This window comes from Pyrgilauda ruficollis, unplaced genomic scaffold (assembly GCF_017590135.1).
Source record: "Pyrgilauda ruficollis isolate IOZ18807 unplaced genomic scaffold, ASM1759013v1 scaffold50, whole genome shotgun sequence".
Taxonomy (NCBI): Eukaryota; Metazoa; Chordata; class Aves; order Passeriformes; family Passeridae; genus Pyrgilauda; species Pyrgilauda ruficollis.
The window spans coordinates 6,776,273-6,792,964 of NW_024526600.1; the positions used below are offsets into that span (position 1 = coordinate 6,776,273).

General features: G+C 53.8%; 1 protein-coding gene across 2 annotated transcripts; it reads right to left on the minus strand.

Annotated features, from left to right (window-relative positions):
- Positions 1 to 1,135: 1,135 nt before the first annotated feature.
- On the minus strand, positions 1,136 to 16,242 carry CD101 (CD101 molecule). 2 transcript variants are annotated; one of them, XM_041480244.1, is made up of 9 exons: positions 16,130 to 16,242; positions 14,861 to 15,238; positions 13,657 to 14,073; positions 10,582 to 10,959; positions 9,373 to 9,756; positions 8,175 to 8,579; positions 4,325 to 4,726; positions 3,112 to 3,507; positions 1,136 to 1,586 (listed from the first exon to the last, which is right to left on the minus strand). In XM_041480244.1, exons 1-9 carry the CDS (start codon positions 16,179 to 16,181, stop codon positions 1,393 to 1,395), a joined length of 3,006 nt encoding a protein of 1,001 aa, XP_041336178.1. In that variant the 5' UTR covers positions 16,182 to 16,242; the 3' UTR covers positions 1,136 to 1,392. The 2 variants fall into 2 exon arrangements, 1 of the variants encoding a protein (XP_041336178.1); XR_005956201.1 differs by having other exon boundaries at positions 1,492 to 1,586; positions 2,920 to 3,507.
- Between the last annotated feature and the right edge of the window lie 450 nt (positions 16,243 to 16,692).

The window sequence follows — 16,692 nt, forward strand, 5'->3', positions numbered from 1 at the left end:
ACTGAGCAAGCTGGAACCAGCCAGCGTTCCAGGAACAGGGAAACGGGAGCAGATATGTGCAAAAACTGCATTTTCAAGGGACTGAAGCACCTGCAAGTTCTTCAGGATAAAGGCAGACAGCTTTCCTAACTGCAAAGAAAGTGAAGGAACAGATCATCTAGAGGGGCTGTGGTGTCTCCAGATCTCTCTGTGGTCACAGGAAGCAGGTCTGGGAGTGTCTGCTGTGGTTTCCATAGAGCTACTTTGGTCTGAGGACAGTGCTTAGAGTATTGCCCTGATACCTGACCCCACAGCTCCCTGGGACCACATCCCATTTTGCACAGTTAGGGGTGGAATATCCCTTGGCTTCTCAGGACTGGAGAGAAATCTGCTTTCTTCTATGCATCAGCCAGACACTCTTCAGGTAGCAGAGCTCCTCAGCCTTGAAAACGTGAGCCTGAGCTGGATTCCAGGGTATAGAGAAGCTGCCCCACAAGCACACACATGACTTTTTTTATTACATGGGACAACCTGGATGTGCCTAATACCAGGTCCCAGCTGTGCAGCTTCCTGACCCACAGACAGCCCAGGTACCAGGGGCTGGATGCTGTCTTTTCCTACAGCAGAAGCAAAGGAAGGAGATGGAACTTTGTAGGCTCATCTCCAAGATGGTTTGATGTCCACATCTTCCTTCTGGGATCCAAGACTCCATGCCAGTCCTTCACTGGGTCAACAGGACTTGGTTTTTTGTGGATGGCTGCGATTCCTCTGCTCTGGACTTTCTTCAGGCCCAGCCAGCCCTGCTCAGTCCTCATGTTCCTGTGACAGGTTTTGTGATGAAGACCCGTTTCATTTTGGAGAGGTGATGCTCTTTGGGCACAGGCACTCTCAGGATGTGAAAACAGAGGTGTCCAAGAGCTTCTCCAGCAAAGAGTGGGCAAAGGCAAGGGCAATGACTTAAATGGGACATCAATATTCCCTTTCCAGTTCTACCACTGGTTTTTAGCCTGGATACCACATAGATTTTGTCAAGACACATAAAATTAGTAGAAATATGGTACTTTTTGTGTCACAGCACAGAAATAGCTGGTTTTTTTCCCTTATTCCTGCAGAGGAATAACACCACTTCCATCCACAGTGGGAGATGCATACTGCAAGGACCTCCAAATGTACCACAACAACCAGAGCAGGAAATGGGTGAGTACCTAACCTAAAAGACAGAAACACTTGTTATGAAAACCCTATTTGCTTAGCAATTCCAAAGCCGCTTCATTCCACCAAAAGCAAACCCACAATTTCAAGGATTTATTGCAAGAGCTACTACAAAACAATAAAAAGGCCCTCTGCAAGTACTCAGTCCTCCTCAGCTGTGCAGCTCTGCTCCTCCAAGTTACATCTGCCTCCACAAACCAGCTAAATGTTCTTGGCCTCTTCATTCCCTCCCAGTTCCATCATCCATCCAGTGCTGTTGCTCTTCTTGCTTTTCCTGAATTTGCAGTACCAGCAGAAGACAGCAAGGGCCAGCAGAAGGATGAGAACCAGTGGTAAGTATAAGATGAAGTTCAGCAGTGGTGGGGATGAGCAGATCCTAGACAAAACAGTTGACTCTGAAGGAAAAAAGAAAGAAAAAGTGAGGCCCCAAGCTAGTTTGAGTTTCTCTCTCCTACTGTTATCTCTAAGTGCTATTTTCCTAACACTTTTCCTTCAATCTTCAACAGCTACCAATTTGTAAGAATTCATACAGGCTACCTGAGGAGAAGGGGGGGGAGAAACCAGGTAATTTGCCTCAATTTCTTGTCTGGGGAGGTCAGATAAGGCCCTGTCTTGTTCACCTGAAACATCCCAACAGAAACAGCCCAGTTCTTCTGCTAACCCATTCCAGACTGGGCTCAGTAAGGAAAAGCAACACACCCTACCTGACACCAGTGGGATGAGGCAGAAGTCTGTCAGAGGCTGCACCACTGAGCAAGATGGGATAAGAGGAAAGCAAAGGAAACCAGATCAAGGGGTACCTGTTCCCCTCAGACACCTGCCCCTCCTTGTTACTGCTGATCTGCTACCGTATTTCATCCCCACTGAGCTGCAGGCAGCTGTGAGCACCATCCCCATCCCTGGCAGCTCCTGCAGAACAGCTCCCCAGCTGAGGTGGAGGCTGCTGGAGGCTGCTACTTCAAAGAAACCTGCATCACTGGAGGAACACGTATGCACACACATGGCCACCCCTCCAAAAAAAAAAACAAACCCCAAAAAAATTTCAAAAGAGAGGGAGAAAGAAAAAAAAACGCCTAGCTAATCTTTTGCATCTTGTGAAAACCATGAAAACCACTTGGCAAAAACACTTATTCAAAAATTGGAGGAGAATTTACTACCAGTTACTGAGCAATTTTAGCAATGCTTTTTCCACCAGTAATGGGTAACAAGAGATAGAGGGAGCTGATGAAGAAGAAATCTTGCGTGCTAGAGAGCTGTGATGGATAACAGCAGTAACACAACAGCAGGGGGGATGAAGTGCTGTCAGTCCCTCTCTGTGCAATTAAACCCAGATTAGCTCTGCTGTAGGTGCAAAGTCGTGAGAGCAGGCCCCATGCCCAGCTGTGGGAGCAGCAGGCAGAGGGGAGGGCTCTGCAGGGTCACTCTTTCCATGCTGGTCAGCTCTGGGAATTGCTGCAGAAGCCGTAACTTGTGTAGGCAGCCAGGCTGGCTTCAGGCGTGGCAGCTCCAGAGCTGAAGGCGAGTACAAGGGCAAGATCCTCTCAGCTGGGTGCATCGTGATTGATTTCACAGTTTATATTTTTTCCTCCACTTGGGTCATCTGAGCCTCGTATTTTCCCAAGGCAGCAACAACTCCTGCCTATTACCTTCCTAAAAAACACCGCGTGCACGTGACTAAAACCTTTGCTTTTATCTACTTAAACTTCTGCGAGCAGAATCCAGTCCTACCTTTGCACACAGCGGGCACCTCCACTCATCCCAAAGCGAACAGAGGCTGTTTTTGGAGACCTCAGTCTAGACAGACTTGCTAGAGAAATCACACCAAGAATTTTCCCCCAAAAACATTTAGGTTCTGGAGGGAAAGGCTACGGTGAGAGGAGCCACGCAGGGCGGTCAGCCCCTGGCACCCAGCAGCGTTACCTGGCGGGATGGTGCTGAGCTGGGTGTACCCCGAGCACGCCAAGGCTTGCACAGCCCAGTCCTTCCCCTCGCCCTGCTGCTGCCACTCCTGCAGCTGGCAGTAATACACCCCAGCATCTCCCCTCTCCACGCTGCTCAGCGTCAGGCTGAAGTCGCCGGCGGAGGGACGGCGGAGGAGCAGCCTGGCTGCCCGGCGCTCCTCGGGGTACTCCACGCTGCCATCGTGCCGGAGGGCCAGCAGGGCACTGTCACGGCCACTGCCCGTCACCTGGAACCAGGTGGCCGAGAGGCGTGAGCCGGGCGGGAGGGCGGCCTGCAGCCGGCAGGGCAGCGTGGCCTCCTCGCCCTCCCTCGCGGAGATGCTGCGGTTGGTTTTCTCCATCGGCAGCTCGCGCTCTGCGGGGGAGAGTGCAAGCAGAAAGAGGTGTTGTGGTGGTGTACAGCTGTAAAAACACTTCTGCCTGCACCCACAGGCTGACAGGAACCTTCTGGAGCAAAGTGTGAGGGATTGGAATGGCCTCTCGCAGGCCCCTTGCTCCTGTGAACTCATTCTCCCATCGTGTCCCCACCTTGCCCATCATCTCTGCCCCTTGTGCAGTAATACTTCCTAGCCCCTCCAAATAAGTGATAAAGGCATCTTTTGGACCAAAAGCTATTTAGGAAGCTGGAATTCTCTGACCCACTTTATTTAGGGCTGGAGTGATGCTGAGAGAGGGAAGAACTGAGTCAGGGAGACCCACCACGCACCCCAGAGGTGTAGTGATTAAGGTGAGAGCAGCTGAACCTCCAGCCTTGTTCCTTAGCAGCAAAGTGCTGCAGGGTAAGGAAAACCAAGTGCTTTCCTTTGGGATGCTCACAAGCACAAGGTAAGGGCAGCTTCTCTATTCACAGCGTTGCACAACCACCCAAGTGCACCAGGTGTTGGAGGGAAAAGAAGAAGGCCACAATTCACTTTGTTACGAAGCATTCGACTACATCTGCCAGTAGCAAAAATAGCTGCTCAGTTGGCTTGGGAGGATGTGGTAAATCTTCCTAATTCCCTATTTCCCTTTGAGAGGCACTGACAACTCCTGCATCCCTAAGCCTCTGATCCAACACAGGAGCTGCTGCTTTTCCTAAGCCCTGTCAGCTTAGGAGAGGCCTGGCAGGAGCCTGTCACAAGTTGATCCAGCCTCCTCCAGCAGCACCTATACAAGGGATCACACCTGCTCACCTGTGAGCTTGAACTTCAGCGTGGTCCTTCCCGACGTTCCCTCTCCGAGCTTGTACCAGCCATCCACCAGCCAGAGCCATTCCTCTACCACACAGTAGTAGCTGCCCCGGTCCCCCAGGTTTGCAGACAGAATCTGCAGCTGGAAAATGTTGCTGGACACCCTCTGGCTCAGGAACCGGGACTTTTGTGCAGGAGAGCTGAATTCAGACCCATATTCCGGTATGCTGCTGTAGTTGGCCCTGACGATTTGCAGGGGTTCTGTGTCTGCCAGAGGAGGCAGGAGGTACCAGGTAACAGCAAACTGTGAATTATTCCGGGCAAACACAATCCTGCACTCAATGGCTGCGTTACCGCTGGCAATTTCCACAGAGCTGTCTTTCGTAGCAACCTGAAGCTTGCTTTCTAAAATGGAGAAACAAAACAGTCATGCCAGATGCAGCTGCCACTGCAAGGATACTGACAAGGAGAGGAATAAAGCTGTCCTGAGAGAAACACACTGGAAGAGGAGTAAGGAAGAGAGTGCACGGAGGACAAAGGTTCATTAGGGGATGCTGGAGCAGAGGGTGGAGGGAGGAGGGAAAGAGCAAATCCACACACCCTTGTTCAAACAACAGCAGGGAATCACTGGGTGTCACTGGGCAGGAGAGCAGCAGAGGAGGTGCCTTGGAGACCACGAAGCAGGAATGGGGATGGAGGCTGCCACTGTGCTGGAGCTGGGAGGCAAAGCCTCTGTCTGAAGCAAATGTGTCTGTCTGCCACTGCTCCCATCAGCAGGCTCACACATATGTAACAAACCAGCCCTCGGCTTTGGAGACTGTGAACAAGTGTCTTTTATCACAGAGACACTAGAGAGCCTCTGCGGGTGTCACTAACAGTTGCCATCTCAGGTGTTTGCTGTGGTTATCGATCCAAAACCACAACGGCAGAGTCCTGCACACCCTCTGTGCTCACACCCAGGGACTGCTCAATGCTGTGCAGTTGAGGAGAGCAGAGGGATGGTGCTGCCTGCAGCTCTGCCCTCGGCAGAGGGAATTTCTGATCCTGATGTGTCTGTGCTGCTCCTGCTGTGAGGGAACCTCTTCCCACAGCGCATCACCTGTTGCTGGAACCTCTCCTCCAGCAGTGAAAAGGCTGCAAATCCATATCTTTAAAGATCCTCCAACCACCTGCATTTCCCCTCCACCCTCCCCTCCATGCTCAGCAGTCAGGGGAAGGAATACACACAGGTATTACCCTCAGGTAGGAAGAAATTACTCAGCAGGAGACACCATCAGGGTTTGAAGGGACTGTAGGCTGAGTTTCCATTCTTAGCACTTTCCTTGCATATGAGCTGAGCAGCAGGACACCCTCTGCCACAGAGGCTGAGGACAACTGAGCTCCCTTAAGGCTCAGCCCCTGGGTGCTGGTCTGGGGACAGGCACCAGAGGACACGCTGAGATGGTCCCTCAGAATGTCTCCACCATCTGTGTTCCTGTGACAGGTGAACTGACCACACTGGAAAAAAATAAGACACTTAATCCTTAACTTCATCTGCTCAGCACCAAGGATACCACTCAGTGCAGTGCCAGGAGATGAGGGGGCAGGCAGGGTCTGCTTGAGTATGGCCTAGCCTGACACGTGCTGGGGCAGAGAATGCTCCAGAGAAGGAAAAGCTACTAGATCTCAGAGAGGAGGCACAGGAACCACTGCCTTGAGTGCTTGATTTTGATGGGGAAAATTGCTGTTACACTCTTGCAGATCACCTCAAGAGGAAGCAGAGCACTTGCTGCAAAGCCCTTTGTTTTATTTCAGGTCTCCTCTCTCTCTGCTGCCAAAGATCATTTACCAAAAGGGCAGAGGAGCTGCCTGCCTCTTCCTTTCTCACATGAAGCCATGGTGCTGTTTTCCCTTTCATTTTCAATTTAATTAACGAAGCTGAGCAGCTCACTGCCCATCTCCCTGTGAGCCTTGCCTGCTGACTCTTGGCTTGCTCCTGGCCCGGGAGCAGCGGAGCTGGCAGAGGGACACAGCCCATGTCAGCTGGCCTGAGGGACACGAGGTGAAAGAGCCCACTCCAGAGTGGGGGAAGCAGCTGCACTGAGAGGCTCATGGAATTATGAGATCCCACCTCAAATATTGGAAATGGAAAAGAGCTGTCCTCCTTCCCTGTCTGTTATAATCTTTGATGGATGTCCCTCCCATCTGAAGATGGTCTGTAGACCACAGCAACATGTAAACTCCTAAAGCACCGACTGACATCAAATACTAAACAAAGTGCTGAAGCAAAAAGTCAAGAACTCCAGTATCTCTGCAGGCTCCAGCTATAAGGTCTTATATGAGGAGAAGCAGGCTGGTGATTTTCATGATTTGCAGCTTAATTTTCTGCAGCTTCCCCTCAACCCTGTTGCTGCCTAAGCCAGCTTCCTCCCCAGACTTCCCTACCTTCCCAAATATCCTCCACTGGCTCGTGCTGCCTTTCCAAGAGAGGTGGCACTAGAGCCAGCAGGAACCTCCCATAGTGCACCACCCTCTCCCAGTTCCCATCATCTTTTACCGTGTTGCAGTCTCCAGCAGCAGCTGCAACACGTTTGGAGCCAAATGCTGCAGCCTCATGCTGCTACCATCTCCTCTGTGTAGATGCTCTGCAATTACACCTGCTCATCTTAATGCCATCTGCACTAGAGAAGTGCACTCAAAGATGCTGATTATTGTCACCCCTCGCCTCCCTGCCACCCTGCCCCAGCTGTTTGTGGCCCCAGTGTTCAACAGAGCATCCCAGCAGTCAGCTTCACAGGGGTGAGGAATCACTAGGAGTGGAACAGAGGAGAGCACCAGAGAAAAGAGCCCAGACAAGGTAGGAAATGTATTAGCTTACACCACAGCAAACCCATCAGTTAAAATACATGAAAAATGCATAATTTCAGTTCACTGGGTTGTGATTCTGAAAATCCAAGGATTTTAGAGGAAAGAACACTTAATGCACCAAAAAAAAAAAAAAAAAAAAAAAAAGAAGCAAGAACTCTCCTTTGCTAGCAGAACAGACACGAGGGCAAAAAACCAAACCAGCCCATATTGTCACGCCTGCCTCCAGAGGCTCGGGGCTTTGGCCAGGACAAACCCCGCAGTTCCTGCAGCAGCCCCAGCTGTGAGCAGGGCACGCTGGCACCGCGCTGCTGCCAGGGGTGCCAGCAAGCAGGCTGGCTGGGGGGCTGGGGTCTGCTTCCAACATCTCTCTTCCATAAGAGGATGAAGCTCCCGGCGGGATGCTGGCAGGAGGGATGGCAGCGCAGACCCTGCCTGCAGGGCTGGCCATAAAAGGGAAGCCTGGGCAGGGCTCTGGCTGCTCAGCCCAGCTGTGCCCCGCAGGAGATACCTCCCCACGGAGTTCCTGAGGCTCCGTGCTGGCTCCCAGCCCGGCAGAGAGGCCTGCTGCTTTCCCAGCATACCTTCAATATTCTGGTCAGGGAGCACAGACATAGCCCAGCATCAGCTTCAGGGGCTGCTCTCTCTCCACTGCCCCCCAGAAGCCCACACCATGGCGTGTACCTCTCACCCCAAACATTCTGCTGGGCTTCTTGGGGGGGCACTGCTTCTTTCCAGAAACCAGGCTTAAAATCCTAGTGGCAAGGCTGATCCCTATATGCTTGGTGTGATCTGCAAATAAATAGATACTCCCACTTGCCAACACCAAATTTGCCTCCAAGGTTTTGCCAGGTGCTGAGGAAGCACCAGAACAGGCAGCACCATCTCCTGCAGCCCTGGGAGGCAACCCTGCTGGGGACACCCCAGACACCAGTGGCCCTGATTGCCCCTGGTCACATTTGATGGATTTAAAGTTGCAGGAGAGACCTCTGCTGAAGGCTCTGCTTACCTGGCAGCACCACTTTTATTCCCACGGCATTGGAGCTGGTGCTGGCTGCGGGCTCCCCCAGGGGCAGGACGTTCCTCCTCCAGACCTTCACCTCACACTGGTACATCCCCTCATTGGCAGGCAAGGCACTGTGGATGTGCAGCCTGAAGGAGGTGTCAGTCTTTGCCAGCTGGGCTTTCCCCTGGAAGCGTGGCTGTGCTGTCCCCCAGACCACAGTGCCATTGGGAAGGACCTGGACCAGCTGGTGTAAGGGACCCGTGGGTGGGCTGGGCTGGAAAAGCCACTGCACAGACTGTGGCACCTCCTCCAGGGCGTAGCTGGCATCCACTTGGCAGAAGAGTTCAAAACTCTGCCCGTAAGTGACGGTGGCAATTCGGCTCCTCAGCGTGGCGTGCAGACCCAGACCTGCCCGGGAGGAGAGAGCCCTTGGCGTGGGGACACAAATCCTGTGACAGTGCCACTCTCCACTTAGTTGCACTGTGCTCTGCCAACCCCATGCAGCCCCTGGCCCTCTCCTACCTGCCACTTTCCCACCCCCCATTTCCCAGAAAACTCTGAGTACCCTTTTCCAAGGTCCCCAGACCCACACTAGAGGAGCCAGGGATTCTCTGCTGATGGTGCTGTCCTGTTTGCTGCTTCCCTCCACCCTCCACAAAAGCCTAACAATTCCTGTGGCCTCACTGGTGCTCTCAGGCACCCAGACCAGCAACAAGAAAGGAAAATGACCCTAAATCACAGCCAAAAGCTGCCTCTCCATAAAGGAACCCAAGAAGGAAGGACATGGTCACTGCACACCATGGAGGTGAGCTTCTCTGCTCTCAGAGAAGATGGCAGAAGAAGCAATCAGAGGCCAGCACCCGGGGTGTATCTCTGATAAATACCACCACTACTCAGCAAGCAGCTTTGTGGAACTTAATTGCTGCAAGTAATTATACTGCTAGAATAGATATTTTGTATTCCAGCTTAAGGAGACAGGCCTGCTGAGCAAGATACTGCTCTTCAGGTCTCCGAGCATTTTAGCTGTTGTCTCCCACTGGTCTCTCCCAAAACACACCACGGGGGAATGGAGAAACTGAAGCACTGCAGGGCCAAGCGATCAGCCCTGTGTCACCCTGCAGCAGAGCTCAGAGCACGGCAGGCCTACATCCCACTTCTCCAGCACTGCCTCCAACCCAGAAACAGGGATGGCCGAACTCACCCATGGAGCTGACCGTCACCGCTGCCTCCCCCTTCGCCGTCCAGCTCCGGCCTCGGGCCGACTGCGTCGCTTCACACCGGTACTGCCCGCCGTCCTCCTCGTCCAGCGTGCTGGGGATCACCAGGGTGAAGGTGCCAGAGCTCTCTTTGTGCACGCGGAGGCTGCCCCGAGCCCTCCCATCCTGGTAGGCACTGCCCAGGCTCAGGGCGCCGTCCCGCTCCATGGCGGCCACCAGCTCCCTGCGCCCCGGGTGCCGCGGTGGCAGGTGCCACCAGCGCAGGGACACGGGGCCGGTGGCTCCCTGCACCTCACAGTGCAGGACCAGGGCGTCTCCTGCCGTCACCCGGGGAGTGCTGGTGGACACAGACAGGCGCATGTGGCTCTCTGCAAACGACAGTGACCGCGTTGGGATGCTGCGCTCCTTAGGAAAAGCCAGTACTGCAGCGTTAAATGGAAAGGCTAGGTAAATCTTGGTGTTGGAAGAGGAAAGGAGTTGGGGAATTGCCTGAAATTTTCAACCAGCCTTTTCATATAAATTTGGAGAAAGCTTTGTGGTTGTAGTTTTTTGTTTTGTTGTTGTGTTTTGGCTTTTTTTTCTTTCTTTCTGTTTTATGTCTTTCTTGGGACACGGATACATAAAGAATGAGTCAAGAAACAGAGTCCCAGCAGACAGCTCCTGCTACTAATGTTATCAGAATAACATAGCTCCTCCTGCTAATGTTATCAGAATAACCATTATCTAGCTATGACAAGGAACCCAAGAGCCTCCTACACACTTTTCTTAGAGTGGTTTCTCACAAATCATCCATCCAAAACAGTGAGAGTACCCTGATGGAAATGGCAATGATCCCCCCTCCCCAGACGCACCTGTTCTGCTGGGTTTTCCTGTGATTTTCAGGAGCAGCAGCAGATGTTGCTCACAGTTTTCAGTACCAAAGACACAGGAGGACCCAGACTCCTCAGAATTCTACCTATTTGCCCCAAAACTTACTGAGAAGAGACTGGACTAAAGGTTTTCACTTTGTTGACAGCTACTGTGTCTGTCATGCTAATATGTGCTAAAGCAAGTGCTTTTCCCATTATCTATCAAAAACTATGGCACATTTGCACTCTTGCTGCCCTTGTCAAGATGAGGCCAGACCTAAAGCATTTCCCAGTCAAGAATCCTGCAGACTTTACCCAGAAGAGCAGCTGTTAGGATTTACTAACCTATTGGCTTCACGTCGACTTGGATGCCTGATGACACAACGGTCTGGATGCTGTGCAAGTCTCCAGGAGTCTTCATTTCCGACACGGAGCACTGGTATGTACCCTTGTCCTCCAGCCCCACCTCAGAGATGGTGAGGACATAAACTGTGTTGCTTGGCTTGAATGCTCGGAGCTGCCCCAGCTTGGCTCTCTCCTCATATTCTTCCTCCCAAATCAATACCCCATGGGGGTCAACCCCAGCCACTTCCATGTCATTGAGGAGCCAGATCACTTTGAAGTTGCTGCTCTTTGGGGCTCCCACCACACAGCTGAGCTGCAAGGTGTCCCCTTCAGAAAGGGAGGGCTCAGCAGCAGTGATGTCCACGGAGAGGTTTCTGCCTGTGGGAAACCAAAAACAAGGAGAGTGGTGGGTGGTGGGCGGCCCTGCCCATTTCGCCCTCCCGCCTGGCAGCACCAGTGGCCTTGCAGAGGGCAACAGGAGGGAATTCTCTGTTAAAACGTGGGTTTTTTTCATAAGAAAAGTGATCAGGATGGAAAACTTTGGCCCTGGGGAGAGGGTTGCCAGCTCTGGGCACTAAGCAGCAGTGCAGGCAGAAGAAGAGCCAGAGCCCTGGGGAGCTGAGCTCCCCCCTCAAGAGCAGATAAACCCAACAGAGCAGAGCTTTCACTGGGACAGCCCTTGGCCACAGCCTCCCCCTGCTCAGCTCAGGCATCCAAACTGAGGGCTGCCCTAACTCAGAGGCATCAGCTTTTGCAGGTGCTGCTCTGCCTCACCTCCTGGGGCTGTTTTACCTCATGGAACACCTATCCTGTGAGCCAAAAAGGGGCACAAGGGGGTTTTATCACAGTGGTGGTTTTAACTCTGCTGCTTGTGGTAGAAAGAGGTGCACAAAGGGCTGGCATTCAAGTGGCTTGTCTGAATCTACTGTGGCTGTTCCTGCATGCTGAAATCACCAATGGCTACTGTGGGTTGTGGGCAAGAGATGCTCTCCAAGCTGGAGAGGATTTGGCTTAAGTTCCTACAGAAAGCAGAAATGTCAAGACTTGTCCCAGCACGGGGAGGTAGGAGGGAAGAAAGAGAAGGTGGATCCTGCTCCCCATACCAGTTAGCAGGAGGTGCTGAGCAAAGAAGGCAGGGACAGGGGGAACCCAAAGTCATCTTCCCCTTGGCAGACCCTCTTGGGCAGTCAGTCAGCTGTGTCTGAGGTAGGGACCCCACCTCTGGGTCTTATGCTACCATTCACCTTCCTTGCTGGGCATTCAACACCCCTGGTTCCTGGCATTATCCTGGCTGGACAGTGGCTGCAAGCAGGAAACCCACTGGGTACCCCAAAACCCTGAGCCATGACCCCACAAAGCACTGGCTTGGCCAAAAACCTGGAGAAAGGACTGAGCCCTCATTCCCTGGCTCACACCACTGTGTCCCTGGGTCACTGTGGTGTCCCCTGATTCTCAAAACAAGGGAAAGGTTACGGGCTGTAGTTTGGAAGTAAAACAGAGCAGCTCCCAGACCACAACTGGAAGGGCTCAAATAATTTACCAAAAGCACAGTACCCTGTGAATTTAAACACTGGTTCATAAACAGTTTGTGAACAGGAATCCCAGCTGCTGCAGATATGTTTGGCATTCCTAAATATTTGCTGCAGAGTTTATAGAAACTGCTGGAGCAGCTAGCCATGGTCAGAGTGGTCGATGGCTCTCGGAGTGACGGGGTGCTCAGCCCTGGGTTCCCCCTGGGTGCTGGAGGAAGAAACTAGCCCTGAAAATTTGATGGAGGGCTTGCACACCCACTGCTGCCCCACCATGGCAATACCAGGAGCACCAAGGCTGCCACCATAATGTCCTCTCACCACCATCACCTCCCTTCTACCTTTAACAGTTACCGCAGGACAAATATCAAGCTCTGACCAGGTTTCTAAACGATCCCATGGCACTGATGCCTGAATCCTCACACTGCCAGTCATGACAAGTCCTCCTCAACAAAAGGATGCACAGAAGCGCACTGACTGCCATTGCCGGCTTGGAAAGCCTTTGCTGCAAACACTGCAAAATGAGGGGAATAAAGCTTAGCCAGTCAGACAAAAAGTGACAAAGTGACAAGAGACCACGCTTCCCTCCCCCTTCTCCTGATACCTTGCTCCCCTGAGCCACGTAGGGAGTGCTTCGTTCTCACCCGTCTGTTTCTTTGGTTTCCTGCTCTGACTCACCACCCTCCCACGAGACATCAGTTCCCCTCGCTGCCCCAGCTCCGCTCTGTAGCCTCCTCCATCCACCCTGAGCTACGGGGACAGGGTACACCACCCCCACAGGCAGGGTTTCAGTGGGAGACTTGCTCCAATTTTACTGCACCCTGTGGTAAAGGACACCAATAGCCACAGCCTTGTCTTGGCAGCTTTGAGCTAAAGCTGACTGGTGAGAGAGAGAGAGAGATTCGCCCTTTCCCTGGGCACAGCTACTCACACGCATCTGGGGGAAGAGCAGAGTGAGGGATAGCAGCCAGCAAAGGCTTGTGGCAGGAGGGATGGCAGACAGGGTGCTCAGAGGAAAGGCTAATAAACAGCAGCCCCAGTTGCTCTGGAAACGAGCGGGCTGGTGGCAGCAGGCACAGACAAGCCACCCCCAAGGAGAGCCAGGCCATCCCTGTGTCCCTCCGTGCCTGTGCCGAGGCACAGTGACGAGCAGCTGACTGGGGTGCACTTTTTTAAGGCCACGAGAGCCTCGAGGCAGTGTAACAACCCTGTTTTCCACACTCTGGAGTTTAGCACTGCCAAGGATCCGGGCTGCCGTGGGCACACGCTGCGCCCTCTGCTAACACCTCGCGTGGCTCTGAGGCTGTGGGCTTGCTGCTGGCATCGGGGATTGGGCTGCATGAACAGCCAAAGTACCAACAGCTCCTGAGCCAGGGCTGCCAGGACCCTGAGCTCAGCCCAGCCCAGCCCCTCCGTGCCCAGCCGACCCACCAGTGTGTCCCTGGGCTGCGGCAGAGGCAGGTGGAGGGGCACTGAAATCTGCTGCTGTAGAGCCTGGAATGCACGAGGGAGTTGGAGCCAACACGTGAGTTTGCAAAAGCCTTACCCCGGCTCAAAACTGCCAGCTGAGTCCTCTGTGTTTGCTTGCAGGAGATGTCCTTCCATGTCCCGTCAGGATCCTCAATCCACTCGGCTGCCTCACAGTACAGCTGCCCCTGGTCAGATTGCTTCACTCCCCTGATGACGAGCTTGTACGTGGTGTTCCCAACCTTGTTCAGCTGCACATCCCCCTCCAGAAACCTCTGCTCATAAGAGGGCCCTGGCTTCAAGATGAAGTCCTTGGAGAGGGTGAGGATCTCCTTGGCACGGTGCTCTTCTGCTCCCTGAAGAAGGTACCAGCCAACTGAGAGATGGGTGTGCTGGGCAGTGGACTTGGACACCTCACAGGTCAGCTCCACCACATCCCCTTCCATGTGGCTGAGGGCCTGGGCTGCCATGGAAGCCGAGAGTGTGTCTGGAATCACTGAGCATGGGGAGAAACACAGAATCATAGAATATCCTGAGTTGAAAGGGACCCATGAGAATCACTGAGTCCAGCTCCCGGTCCTGCATAGGACAACTCCCAAGAATCTGCAACCAGGGCCTAAGGGATCTGACAGGACAGGAGAAAAATCTTCTGTAGGTGACTGACAAGGCTTCCATCACCTTGTGTTGAGGTGTGAAGTGACTAAAACCTCAGCAAACAAGAAAAACAGTGATTCCCTTCACAGTGCCCTATTCAGTCAAACCACAGTCAGTATTAATCAGGCAACCCCAAGGAGATTAGAATCCATCCCTTCACTATCCCAAATATAGACTGGTGCAACACCAAGATAAAGGAGAAAACAGGGCTGAACACCAAGTGGAAGCACCATACTATGACGTAGACTCAGTGGGCTCACAGCTGGGCCTTTCCCTCTGTATCTCTACCCCATTGCCTTCCCTCCCCAGTGGTCTACAAGGTCTGCTACCTGCCTCCATCTGTGGGTATCCCACTTGGGTCAATTCCCACACCCGCAGAACCTGGGAACTCCTGCCTTCCTAAGTGCTCAGCTGCAGCATGCTGTGTCTGTGTCAGGAGCTGAAGTCAGGCCATGGGAGAGCAGAGGCTTCCTTTCCCTCTCCTTGCTCCGACAAGAGAACATGCATGGGGATATCTGGATACACCTCAGCCCTACTCATCACCCCTTTCCCCAGCTGTCCCTCTGATAGATGAGACGTCCCTGTGGGAACAGCAGAGACGGGGGGCAGGGCTCTCCTTCAGGACCCACCTGTGAGGTTGGTCTTGGCGCTGTAGCTGCCGAAGTACCTCTCGTCGGTGTTGGGCGTGTGGCACTCGTACTGGCCGGCGTCGCGCTCCTGCAGCTCGGTGATGTGCAGCAGCACGGCGTCCCCCTGCAGCCGCTCCACGAAGATGCCGCGGCCGCGCACGCGCTGGGTGTAGATGGCGTAGGGGAACGAGGGGTCCACGGTGCTGACGATCTGCACCTCCCGCTCGGGGGCCGAGGGCAGGTAGATGGACCACTGGAAGTTCTGCTCCGCCGGGCCCTGGTAGCCGCTCACCTTGCACCACAGGGTGACGTGGGACCCCTCCGTGCGGTACAGGGGGCCCTGCTGGACAGTCACCAGCCGCTGGCCAGTGGTCAGACCTGTCAGCACACACGGTGTTTGCAGGGGTGCAGTTACCAGAACAAGCCCTGTGGTAACAGAGCTCTGAACTTTCTTGTCTCCTGCCACGCTGGGGGTCACGCGACAGGGACCAGAGCAACGTGCTGAGCCCGTTCTTGCCTGAAGAGCCTCTCGCAGGCAGCGTTGCAGGGGAAGCAGCAACCAGGCTGAGATCACTGGAGGAAGCTTGTGGTGTGTTAAAATGAAGAGGGCCAAGCTCTCAGGGAGCAGGGGTGCAGAGCTGATCACTGCCAGAGCAGGAGATGCAACGCAGAAGCTGAGGGACATGGGACAGTGGCTGCTGCAGAGGTGCTCCATAGGCAGAAAAGGAGGAGAGCACAGGAGAGGGGGTCAGCAAGAACTCATCTGAAGGCAGGGGGCACAAGGAAGCATCAAGAGCTCCCTCCATTTCTGCTTGCAGAGGGTCTGGGGATTGCCACCCACAGACCCTCCCCTTCCATATAGCTCCCAGCAGTGACACTCACTCTGTCTGGAGCTCAGCATGCACACCAAGCAGAATGCCCACAGGACATGGGTCCTGAGTCAAAAAACAACCGTGGTGGCCAGGGAGGAGAGCTGGTGACAGGGCTGCCTAGGAAACCTTCAGAAATTCCTTCCCAGTGGGAGAGGGAGTGAGGTAACACCCTCCACACTGCAATCAGCCACTCAACAGGGATGTGTATGTACCCTCACTGAAACCCTCTAAGGGTTTGGGCTCTCATTTTGGAGTACAAACACAGTGCAAAAGGAGCACATGCTGATGCACCTCTTCCCATGGCAACTGAGCCAGAGCAGCGCTGGCTGAGCCCCCCATGCCCTGCTTTCCCCACAACTCTTCCAAGAAAGCTCCGGCCACTGGGCAGGGCACTCACCCAGGAGGAGGAGGAAGAGGAAGGCAGCTGCCAGGCACTGTGCCAGCCCCATGGGAATCCTCTCTGCTTGGATCCTCTCCCAGAGGGGCGGCGGTGGGTTCTCATGGGCGACGGCGACAGCCACGCCGCTCTTTAGAAAGAGGCTGGGAGGAAACTGTCTGTCAGTTGTGGTTTCCTCTGCTGAGAACGGCAGGGAGAAGTTACAGAGCGGGGTGCATCAGCAGAGTAACACCCTCTGGGAGGTGACAGCCTGCATCCTGTCCCCAGGCCACCTGGGCAAGTGTGGCGATGCCCAAAGCCCTTTGTGCCACTGTGCCCATGCCAGATGCCCACCTGTGGGCACCCACTGGCTGTGGCTTTGCTGTCCAACAGCAGCTCATGGGCTAAACCTCTGTCTCACTCCTTCCCCTTTATTGCATGGAGCAGCTTGCTCCCTGCTGACAGTGAGGAGGGGACAAGGGGCTGGATTCCAGGGAGGGATGGAAGCAGATTTCTAGGGATGAAGGTTCCTCCAGCTATTTATTTCCCATAGCTGCAGACAGGGAACGCAGACAGGCATGATG